Source organism: Mytilus californianus, unplaced genomic scaffold, assembly GCF_021869535.1.
Source record: "Mytilus californianus isolate M0D057914Y unplaced genomic scaffold, xbMytCali1.0.p SCAF_9, whole genome shotgun sequence".
NCBI classification, from domain to species: domain Eukaryota; kingdom Metazoa; phylum Mollusca; class Bivalvia; order Mytilida; family Mytilidae; genus Mytilus; species Mytilus californianus.
In genome coordinates, this window is record NW_026262745.1 from 37,615,707 (window position 1) to 37,628,344 (window position 12,638).

The window sequence follows — 12,638 nt, forward strand, 5'->3', positions numbered from 1 at the left end:
AAGTGCCAAAGACTTTGCTGATATAAACCTACATGTATGATATGTTTCATAAAATTCTGGCAAGAATAGACTATTTTCATATTACCGACTTTTGACTCCGGATTATATAATTTTTCAACAGGTTACCTTTTCTATGGTAGGACATCCTGGTACTCGATCAAGTAAGAGCAACCAAAATAAGTAAAATCAAACATATAATCGGTGTAATTTGAGGGGAGAGGTTCCTGTTTTCCGATGATTTTGTCGTGCTAAGTAAATATGAAGCAGTTAATTTTCCTCAAAAATTGTACCGATTGAAAGCTTGATTTTACTTCTTTATGTTACTCTTACTTGACTTGATACCAAGATGTCCTACCACAGAGTAGGTAACCTGTCGAAAAAATATAAACTTGGGAGTCAAAAGTCCGTAATATGAAAAAAGTCTATTGTACACATGAGAGCGCTAACAATGCAATTTTCCATACAATCAATATTTCCAAGGGACATAACTCTTTTAAAAATAACTGGATCAGCACTGATTTTTGAACTCGTTGAAGACATTGCTGATATAAACCTATGATATAAGTTTCATAAAAATCTGGCAAGAATTGTACACATGAGAGCGCTAACAATGCAATCTTCCATATAATTAATGTTTCCAAGAGGCATAACTCTTTTAAAAATAATTGATCGGCCTTGTTTTTCCAACTCATCCAAACATTGCTGATATAAACCTATGATAAAAGTTTCATAAAAATCTGGCAAGAACTGTACACGTGAGAGCGCTAATAAGACCGGGCGCCCGGTGTTTCTATGTCCCTCGCAATGCGTTGCGCGGGGGTCAATTAACCATTTTAAGGTTTAACTGCAGAAAGAAGAAAGAGATGTAAAAACATTTATAGATATGAAAATATTTAGAGGTAAAAAGATTGATCAATGTATTATGTATGATCCTGTTGTGAATTCATTTTGTCGAATAAATGGAGGTAAAGTAACCAAAGAGTACTGAGTGACATGGCTTGTATGTTTGAATGCATATAGGGAGAAAAAGAACTGCTGACCAGCAAACTTGACAAAAGACATAAAGAGGAAAATATAACTGATCAATTTGTTTTATTCTTCAATTATCTCGACACCAGACTTAGTTTTGTATCAGTAAACTCAATATTAAGTGTTAATAATTATAAAGAGAACAACAATGTAAAAGAAACACCAACTTTTGCCTTGGCAGGCTTGACAAAAGTTCTGTTGCGTGGTTGCTGGTAACTTGCGGTGAAATACAGTGATATTTGATGACTGCAGTTAAACACCCTAGACTTACAACTCAGTCATTTATTACTGATATACAGATACAGATATATTTTCAAGAGTGAATAATAAACAATCACCAGCATAAATCATCCCCAAAAGTAATTTTTAACTGAATCATCATGTGTACTGTACCTGTTTCAGTCTCTTTGGTTGGTTTTTCCTCTTCCTCTTCACTGTCAGCAGCCCAATCATCTTTTATATCATTTCCTTCCTCTTCGTTTTCTTTTTCCTGAGTACTGGTATCTGCTACTGGTTTCTCCTCCTCTAAAGATGGCGTAGTTGCTTCATCCTTTGATTCTACTGTTGTCTCTTCTGTGGGAGATGGTGTTCTTTCTTCTTGTGTTTCTATGACAACAATAAACAAAGGTGAAGGGAAACTATTTTGGGTCATATTTTTATTTTACAATATTAGAATCTTATGCATATCTACCATTTAAACAATTTTCAGAATAACCTTTCCCATCTATAGATAAAAAAAACATTTTTTTAAAACGATATCGATGTCATGAGTTATACAGACATGAAATGACAGTAAATTTGGATAAAAGCTAATTTACACAAAATCATATCTATAACACTACACATACAAGAAATAGAATAAAGCTCAGCCCCAGCTTTAAAATATATTTACACACATAGGTTTAAAAAAGACGGTTAAACAGAAAAGGATATTTTTTTCAAAGGTAACATAAGACATTCATGGTCCAATGAATTTTCAAAAGCTCACTGCAAATTAATCTCCTTTAATATTCAATTCATAATGTCTGGTCTGCTCTAAAAAGAACAAAAAAATTATCAACTTAAACTAAAACTGCCTAGATTTAGACTATCGCTTGAATGAAGTAAGAGAGATAACTCTAAAAAATTTCGATATATCTACCTGCTGCTTTTTGTTGTTGTTGTTTTTTCTTCTTTTTGTTGTCATAAACAGGTCTTTTCTTAGGCCCATCATCTTTAGATGGAATTTCAAATCCTATAATAAATAAGCATTCTGTGAGTATTGCATGGCAATACATAGTCCCCTACCGGTTAAAAATTTATTGTATTGGAACAAATCCTTACTTGATCTATAACTTGTCATGGTGTAAACTATATAACAAATATCAAGTCGATATCTTCAAGCATGACTAAAAAAAGTGTGGAAATTAATTAGTTAAGTGAATTTTCTAAGTCCAAGAACCATAACTCTGCACAAAATCATCAGATTGGAACAAAATTCAAACTTGATCTGTAACTTGTCATGATAAAACTATATACCAATTTTCAAATCAATATCTTCAAGCATTACGAAAAAAAGTGCAGAAAACTGATTATTTGAGTGAATTTTCTAAGTCAAAGGAACATAACTCTCCACAAAATCATCAGACTGGAACAAAATTAAAACTTGAACTGTAACTTGTCATGATAAAACTATATACCAATTATCAAATCAATATCTTCAAGAATGACAAAAATAAATGTGGATAGTGTCCACATGTGGACACAGATGATGCCCCTGCTTGCATATCATATAGTTATAAAGGGACATAACTGAAGAACAGTAAAAGTGACGCTACCCAAATTAGAACTTGATCTGAGTTTTGTGGTAATAAGCATTGTGTGTAAGTCTCATAACATTTGGTTGAGGCTAACTTAAGTAGAGAACAGAAACTAAAAATTCAGCAATTTTTCTATTTGTAAACACGCATAACTCTAGAACGGTTGTGTATAAGTACGTACTTACAGACGGACAAGGGTAAAACTTAATGCCCCCTCCGCTACAGCGGGGGCATAAAAAGTGCGGAAAACTGATTATTTCAGTGAATTTTCTAAGTCAAAGGACCATCACTCTGCACAAAATCATCAGACTGGAACAAAATTTGAACTTGATCTGTAACTTGTCATGATAAAACAATACACCAAATATCAAATCAATATATCTTCACGCATGAAGAAAAAAAGTGTGGCCACCATGATTAGACAAAACATGTGCCTGTCCCAAGTCAGGAGTCTGCCATTGAGTGGCTGTTGTTTGTTGCTTTTATCATATTTTTATTCGTTTAATGTCTTGTACAGTTTCTTCTTGTGTTGTTCTGTTTTACCACTGTCTCAGTTCGAGGAGGGTTGCATGCCCTGATGGGAAATGTTTTACATCGCCACATTCTGCATGTGCCTCTTCCAAGTTAGGAGCCTAAGTTTAGGTTATTGTCATTTGTTGCTGTATATCACATTTGTTTTTCTTTTTTTGTCTTGCACATAAATCAGGCTTTTGTACATAAATCAGGCTGTTAGTTTTCTTGTATGAATTGTTTCACATTTGTCATTTGGGTGCCTTTTACAGCTTGCTTTGCTCATTGTTGAAAGTCATAAGATGACATATAGTTGCCTACTTCTATGTCATTTGGTCTCTGGTGGAGAGTTGTCTCATTGGCAATCATACCACATCTTCTTAATTTCATATTCCTGAAAGTGGTGTTAAATACCAACAAACAAAAAATATAAAAGTATTCAGAATTTTCAAATGAATGTCACTAGCTGAAAAAAATTCAGTGAAGAATTCCATGAAGGTTGAATATTTTCACTCTGACATATGCAAAATACTCTTCACGCTTGATCTTGATTTTCTTACACACAATTCTGAAAGCATGCTAAAGGTATTCAGTTTGATTTGATCATTACTGGTTAATTCATTTATAACTTGAGACTAGGATATTCAGAGCTTGCTACAGGGTGCATATGCCTACTCAACGTTAAACATTGTAATGTGGCCATTGTAGTTTATTCTAAAATGTTGTGTTGCTTTCTAATTAATATTCACTCTCTATCACCTTTTTGATAGTTTTCAAATGATGCAATAATTTTGTATACAAACCTTGTGCCTTCATTGCTTCCAACATGTCTTGTGCTCTTCTTTTATCCTGTTTTTGTTTATCTGTTAATAATTTTCCTTCAGCTCTCAATCTTTCTTTTCTCTCTTTTTCTTTCAGTTTCTTCTTTTCTCTCTTCTCTTGTTCTTTCTTTTTCTATGTAAATTGAACAATAATGAAGAAAACCCATTCTTCTAAAAAGATTCTACAATATGCTAATACTGTAGATTCGCTATTATTTGTGGGATAACAAATTTCGTTGATTTCATGGGTAAAGGTTGAACCAAATTTTCAATGGAGAACAAAATTTTTGTAGGCTTGTATATAGATTTTGGCAAAATTACCAAATCAAATATCCATGAAATACAACTTTTCCTCAAGCCTAAAATATTGATACCCCCTAAAAAATAAATAAATAAACAGCAGTTGTAATTCTACAAAAGCTACATTTGGGGTCCATACATATGTGAAATGCAGATTTCTCTTTATCCTATCCGAGATTGAGTCAACCAATGATAGATGAGAGAACAAATATATTCAATTTTATATAAAAGAAATAAATGATAATTTTATCATGGGTCTCCAACAAACCAGATGTAATTAAATTTTTTTCTCAATTATTTTTTTATTTTGATGTACTATTCATCAAAGAATTATTCACTATTAAATTTTTTGTCATTACATCTGATATATGACTGACGACCATATGAATCTAGATCACTGCAGAGTGCAGACCATGTGGACGAATCACTGTTTATTAAATAATGACTTTTGTGTCGTCTAATTATGCAGAACATGCAATTTTTTGTTAATAAATGATAACACTTCTATCATGTAAATCTAATAACATACCTCTTCCTCAATTTGTGCTATTTTTTCTTCTTCTAGTCTGATTCTCTCTTCCTCTTCTTTTTGGAGTCTTTCTTGTTCCTCCTTCAGTGCTTGTAATTGTGCTTTAATTATAGCAACCTACCAAATAACAGAATATGTTAATAATAATTACTATATCTGATTTCATCTTGATGATGTCATGGAAAAAACTTGCATTATACAATTACTGTCTTTTGATGAGGTAAATATGTGGTTTTATTGACTTTTGAAAAACTGATATTCACTGAGGCCAGCGGCCGAAGTGAATATCAGTTTTTCAAAAGTCATTTAAACCACATATTTACCGAAACAAAAGACAGTAATTGTTTTATTCCATATTCCGAGAGAGTACCAAGAGAAATGTATATAATGACAATTATTTACCAAAACCAATTGTACAGCAAACGATTTTAACATAACGTAAAAGCACGCGACGTTTTGCGCGGTGAATATACTTTATCCGCAGGTGAATATGCTTATTTATTCAAAATCCAATTCATATAGAAAAACCTACTAAGGTTCTATCAATATGGAATAATTAATGTTATTGCACTATGTTTTCCCCGTTAAGTTTGAAAATACCTCATTATAAAACATACTTTTGAGATTTATTTTCAATCATAATTTAACAAGCATTCTGTGAGTATTGCCTGGCAATACATAGTCCCCTACCGGTTAAAAATTCATCGTACTGGAACAAAATGCTAACTTGATCTATAACTTGTCATGATGTAAACTATATAACAAATATCAAGTCAATATCTTCAAGCATGACAAAAACAAATGTGGAAAATTGATTATTTGAGTGAATTTTCTAAGTCCAAGGACCATAACTCTGAACAAAATCATAAGACCAGAACAAAATTCAAACTTGATCTGTAACTTGTCATGATAAAACAATACACCAAATATCAAATCAATATCTTTATATAAAGCATGAAGAAAAAAAGTGTGGAAAACTGATATGCTTGACTGACGGATGGACAGGCAGACAGACAGACAGACGACTGACGGAGTGCAAACATTAAGTCCCCTTTAACTTCGTCAGTAGGGGACTAAATAATTGAACAGGAAAGTTGTTATTTGTTTCAATTCAAACATTACAAAAACTTTTTTTCTCTCAATTTGAACAAGAGTCTTACTGGTGCTTTTTTCTTTTTCTTTTCCTTTTCATCTTCTCCTTTCTTTTTCTTCTTTTTTCCTGGTTTTGCTTCTTCCTCCTCCTCTGTTGCTTTTTCATCTTCACCTTTTTCTCCTGCAATTTATAAATGTATTCATTAACTTTCAGAAGCACATGGGTTTGTTGTTATACTGTGAAATTTTTTAAACTATTTTAGCATAACAATAAGTCACCTTAACAAAGTTAAGAGTTTAAAGTTTATTTTGAATGATAGCACGGACTGGTCATTAGCGGTAAAAGTTTACATTGAAAATATATTTTCATATTTTGACCATTTCAAGCTCAGCCTTAGTGCAGTAAAGTTTCCCCACCTTCCCACCCATGTGAAACTTTTTGTATTAATTTATCAATAATTGTAAACGCATTAAGTTTTTTGAACAGATCTTAAAAGAACATCATTTAAATACTGTTTTATAGATAGATATGAACGAATTTATTCTATTCCTTTATTTTTCTTTGTAGATATGTTTGTAAGACATGTATGATGCAGTGGCTTCAGAGTTTGTTTGCAAAATGATTTGAGGACAGTTGTTTTAGATTAAAATAAAGCTTTTATGCAATCGTCTAGGAGAGCTGTTTCCCATAGATATGTGTTTTTAGTTTTTGTTCATTAATACTTTATTTGCGTTTGAGGCCACAAATAAGAAAATAATTTTAAAAAGTTCTATTTCAGCTTTCAATATAATATACAATAAGGATTTCCATTAAAAAAGGGTATGCATGGTTAGTAAATATATTCATATCTTTTCCTTTTGCATGCTATTATTTGTATATGAGGGCTAATCCAAAAGTTAATGGACAACACAATCAATATGCATAAAGTTTCAAAGACTTTTGATGTTTTTTACTTGTGGCTTTTCGTATCAAATATAAATGCTTCAATTAGATTTATTTTTAACATAACCTCAGTGTTTTAGTCTCATAATTCGAAAATTCAGCGGAACATTATTCTGTCCATGGAACTCTAACTATGGCTACATAGACATGCTTCCAGCATTAAGAAAATATTAGACATTTATTGGCCTTGTGTATGCTTCAAAATAAAAAAAAAGTTTCAGGTGAGACAGCTGATTAGTTTGTTTATAATTAAAGAAATCACATACAAATGTATTTAAAATTCAAAATGGCGGTTTCCATTGGTTACAAAATATGTGATGCTGTCCTATCAAAATAATGATTACAAATTACATTTAAAAATTTATTGATATCGTCTTTATTAGGAGTTATTGATTACAGATGCCTAGCCCCTTATGCAGATATGACAAAGTAATATTTTGCTATAGGAAACCCATAAAAATAATTAAGTTCAAAACTTTTGCTTTGGAACCCATAAGTTTATTCTGTTAAAAAATCAAATTTTATTTTTGAAATGTAGGAAAATTTGTAACAAATAAGGTCCTTTACGCCTTTTGTCATTCAATTAGAGTCAAACCTGCATATAAATGTCTTCCTAGTAGGAAAAATAGAAAATTTACTTAACAAGAAAGGGGACCTTTGATTTGAGGTTCAAAATGCATAGATATTACTTCAGCGGGACAAGAAGAGGGTGACCTGATAAGACATGTTTCCACTTAATAGAGTTGACCTTAAAAGCAGGTTTGACTGTACTTATCTGACTAACCTTCTGGCTTAGCCTCATCTGCTGCAGTCTCCCCTCCAGTCTCTTGTTCCTTTTTACCTTTTGATTTTTTCTTATCCTTTAAAAGATATAACAATCATATTTTCAATTTTTTTCCTGCATTCCCCCTTCTTAACCTAATACAAGCAACTTTATAGAAATCAACGTTCTCCATTATGAACATGAGAGAATGAAAAGTTGTAAGAACGTTTCACATTTTGTTCTGCTAATTGAATTCATGGTAAAACAATTGTTTTTAAAACATTATCATTATTTAACAGAATATTTTACAATGTAAAGGAACTTTATGCAAATATTAAATCAAACCTGAACTTTATAAGAATCCATAGATTAATCATCTTTTTTTAATCTAAAAGAGTTAACTATTATTTTTGTTGAAAAGACTTAAACACTATTAAAATGAAACTTACTAATAATTTTTTCTGCTTTTCTCTATCTCTTTTTTCTTTTCTTTTTTGTGCTGCAGTTTTTACTGTTGACTCATCATCATCATCTCCTTCTTCCTTTGTTCCTTCTTCTCCTTCCTGTTCCTCATTCTTCTCTCCATCTTTTTCTTCAGTTTTTCCTTTCTTCTTTTTTCTCTTTTTCTTTTTATCGTCTTCATCATCGTCATATAAGTCATCTATTGTGACCACTTTGACAGCAGCCATCTTTGATTCAATTTCAGCCGCTAACTGCTCTTCTTCGTTTACTTCATTGCCTTCTTCATTTTCTTCACCTGTTAAATCTGAAGGCAAATGTGGAAACTTGAAGTCATTGAGGTAATTGAAACTGTACAACAAATTCCTGTTGTTTGGCATGCTAGTCATCTAACATATATCTTAACATGCCCTGTGGTTGCATTAGACTTATTGTTAGGCAATAGAGACAGTATTTGTTAGATGACTTTGCCCATTATTTTCTGTAAATTGTTGATATTATCCCACATCTGTGTTTTTCAATGTACAGGTGTAGTCCAATTGATATCTTGCAATATATTCTACTAAAAACCATGCTAGGGGCTATCTTTAACTTGCAGTGAGGGAAATTTTTTTAATCCGTATTGAAAGTCTCACTGTGACTTTAAGAGGGAGAACAGCAATAAAAGCACTGATATTACTTTTGCCACATGCTTATCAAAAATTATGTGTCATGAATACACCATATCTTTTCTTTTCCATTCCAGATACATTTTAATATGTCAAAATATTTAGGGATATCAAATTTGCTCATTTTCATTCTAGAAGCACTATAAAAAATTTTTAACCACAATGTTATAGAGGATAATTTATATATTATTATTATCATGTTTATAAGCTTTCAAGTGATAGCAATCTAATATTTGAAACATGTGCTTATTTTTCACAAATAATACCTAAAGTGATAGCAATTAAATATTTGAAACATGTGCTTATTTTTCACAAATATACCTAAAGTGACAGCAATTAAATATTTGAAACATGTGCTTATTTTTCACAAATAATACCTAAAGTGATAGCAATTAAATATTTGAAACATGTGCTTATTTTTCACAAACAATACCTAAAGTGATAGCAATTAAATATTTGAAACATGTGCTTATTTTTCACAAATAATACCTAAAGTGATAGCAATTAAATATTTGAAACATGTGCTAATTTTTCACAAATAATACCTAAATGTTGCAATTAAGTTGAAAATTAAAGAAGAATGTTTCTGAGGACACGCATTCCCCCGCTCAAGCATTGCAATTTTTCCAAGTTAAAAAGGGGCATAACTCTAGAATGGTAAATGACTCACAACCCCAATTTGAACTCTGTCTGTAAATTTTGGTTCTTAGCTTTGTGTATGAGTTTCATAAAATTTGAAATGAGACAAACTTAAAGAGTGCAAAAACGATTTTTTTTTCAATTTTCCAAGTTATAATGGGGCATTACTCTAGAACACTAAGTTACTCACTGCCCAAATTCGAACTCTGTTTTTGAGTTTTGGTTCTTGGCATTGTGTATGAGTTTCATTGTATTTCATTTCATGTATACTCTTCCCTTACCCTTATTTTTCTTTTTTTTCTTTTTCGACTCTTTAGGTTTGTCAATGTCTGCTAAAAGTGCATCAATATCTTCCTCAGCCTGGTCTTTCTTCTTCTTTTTATCTTTTTTCTTTTTGTCTTTTTCTTTTACAACAACTTCCTCTTTTTTTGTTTCTATCACAGGAGTTTCCTCTTCTTCATTCTGAAAGTAAGTTTATCATTTAGCACAAACAATTCAAGGATGAAGGTGTACTACATTTTTGCTATATATATATATATATATATATATATTGTTTTATTAAAGTGCAACCTGATATAACATAATAATACAAATATAAAACATATTTTATAATGTCAGCCAGCCTTCATAGGCTTATGATGCACTGTACTTCTAAAGTTCTCATAAACGGAGAGACATCAAGGATGAGAATGTAAACAACTGTTTAAATATGCATGTTCTTTGCTTTTTGCAAGTCAGCAGACAGTGTTTCATACAGGAGGTTTAGGCAACCTACACTTTTTAGTAGAAATATATGGTGCCATGCCACCTTTGGTCCTATTTAAGGCCATATTGCATTTTATGAACGTTACTGCAATTCAAATTATTTCCCTTTGAACCTGAATACAATTTTAACAGATGCCATCTTAATCAATTTCCAATTATCGAACTGTCATAAAGATTTTGTATGCGGTCAAGATTTTATACTGTTGATGATTGATTGGAATAAATACAACCTCAATAAAATAATCAAAGTGTTTGTGACCACTGATGGGTAAACATTTCTTTCTTCTGCATTGTGAAATGCACTATATTAAGCAATGGAACTAATCAAATCAAACAGATAGATTCATATGCCATGCAATACTTTACTGTATTATTTTTAATAAAACAGTTTTCTAGGTAAAGTATGATTATACATATACACATCATTTTGTAACTTAAATATCTGAGAAAAATCTCGGGTGAAAGTGATTTCTTCGCATACCTTTATAACCACGACTTTTCTCTTAAAATCCATGTATTGTAAATCAACTAGTTTTTCAGATATAAGCCATAAACTACAATTCACAGATATGTTCTAAGTTTAGTAACAGAGATCATGTTTGTTAATGTAATAAAGAAAAAGAATATCAAAATTTTGACATGTTGAAGATGATTATTATTCTTGTTTTTTTTTCTACTTGCTAAAGTCAAGTAAATATTTATATATATTCTCTAATTCTTACATGATTTATTCTTTTCCTAACCAGTTGATTATTTTTATTTAATCAAAGTGTGGTTCATTTGATCTTAGTTCTTCATTGGTCAAAATTCAATTATGACATCAAATTATATTGCTTTCCTCTGAATTGCCTATTGTGACGTCATGAAAAAAGGCAGCCATGCCTGATGACATCACATAGAAAGAACACCTATTTTTGCAAATCATTCGAAAAGAAGGATTAAGATTGGCTGTATATATTGCCTTAAAATCTTTAGAGAAACAGATTCCACTACAAAATTTATCCACTCTCCAGTTAAAGTTTAATATTTAAAATGCTTGGCATGCCTCACGTTTTAAATTTGAAAATTTATCTGTCTCCAATGGATACATATCGAATCACACTTGATGCAGTGGTAGAATCTATGTATATATATATATATTTATGCTTCAGGAATAAATCATAGCCTTACATCTGAAGGTAACTCATCACCACTTTCATCATCCATCATCAACATATCAAATGTTGCCATTGGTTTTGTTTTCTTTTTTCCTTTCGTCTCTTGTACCATTTCTTCTTCTGGTTCTTCTCCGTCGTCTTCAGAGTCACTCTTGTGTTTATTTTTCTTCTTTTTTGACTATAGTAAAATAAATATCAATTAAATGTATTTTAGTTGCTTGATTTGAATTTATGCCACGTTCTATATACATTTATACACTTTGTTTTCATAGTGAAAACACAACAAATTTTAATTGTTGAAATATAGTAAAATCATCTTCACTCATATAAAAATATTTTACTATCAAATCACCTCAAGTTATATGTCATTGTTTTTATTGCCTTATTATAACATTTATACGTTGCATATGTTGTACCATTATTTTTTGTGTCTAATCTCTATTTACTTTTCTTTCTTCAGTTTTCATTATTTCTATTTATACAACTTTGGCTATTTTCATTAATTGATACAAGTAATTTTCTGTTTTGTTATTTTCCACATGAAATGAAGATTTAATGTAAATATAAGTTTCAATTCCTATAAACCCAACTGCTATTTCAGAATCTAATGCATTCTGGGTAAAATTTTCAAAAGCATACACAAGAACATTGTGATTGGCTAAACAATGTTCTAAACAATGGAAATATAACCAATGGCATGGCATTGTTTTCATTTAGGGGTACCAACAATGAAGCTACCAATAGTCCTTTACACTCTGAAACAGCAAATTGAACATATTTGTTCTGTAAAATATGTGGTTAATAAAAAGTACTAATCAATTTTTACTTTTATCTTTTGTGGAGGTGGATCGTCCTCATTAACTGTATCAGAGTTAACTCCCTTCTTTGATTCAATCGATAATGTCTCAATTTCTGCTGCAACATCGTCTTCCCTAAAATGCACAATAAATACACATTTATAAATTAATGTAACGCAAAAAATGTTAACTTGGATTAAACAGGAGTAGCCATAAGAATTGACATTAGGTTGGCTTTTTGATATGAATATCTGAGAGCAATTTTATCTAAACTTTTCTGGTCCATAGGGCCAGTCTAAAATATCTTTTACTGGCCTACATCAAAATTACCTGGGGCTGCTGCATAAATCCACTCCTTGATGACCCT

The 12,638-nt window shown here is 31.1% G+C and overlaps 1 protein-coding gene across 1 annotated transcript in view; it reads right to left on the reverse strand.

Moving 5' to 3' along the window:
* The window catches only part of LOC127716699 (eukaryotic translation initiation factor 5B-like), a 90,904-nt gene that overhangs the window by 65,122 nt on the left and 13,144 nt on the right, over positions 1–12,638 (reverse strand). The window contains exons 3-12 of the mRNA XM_052222930.1: positions 12,301–12,406; positions 11,488–11,652; positions 9,834–10,014; positions 8,236–8,552; positions 7,808–7,883; positions 6,149–6,261; positions 4,989–5,105; positions 4,142–4,292; positions 2,171–2,263; positions 1,423–1,635 (exon numbers count right to left, since the gene is read on the reverse strand). Of these exons, the coding sequence (XP_052078890.1) occupies positions 1,423–1,635; positions 2,171–2,263; positions 4,142–4,292; positions 4,989–5,105; positions 6,149–6,261; positions 7,808–7,883; positions 8,236–8,552; positions 9,834–10,014; positions 11,488–11,652; positions 12,301–12,406 (1,532 nt within the window). The remainder of the gene's footprint in view (positions 1–1,422; positions 1,636–2,170; positions 2,264–4,141; positions 4,293–4,988; positions 5,106–6,148; positions 6,262–7,807; positions 7,884–8,235; positions 8,553–9,833; positions 10,015–11,487; positions 11,653–12,300; positions 12,407–12,638) is intronic.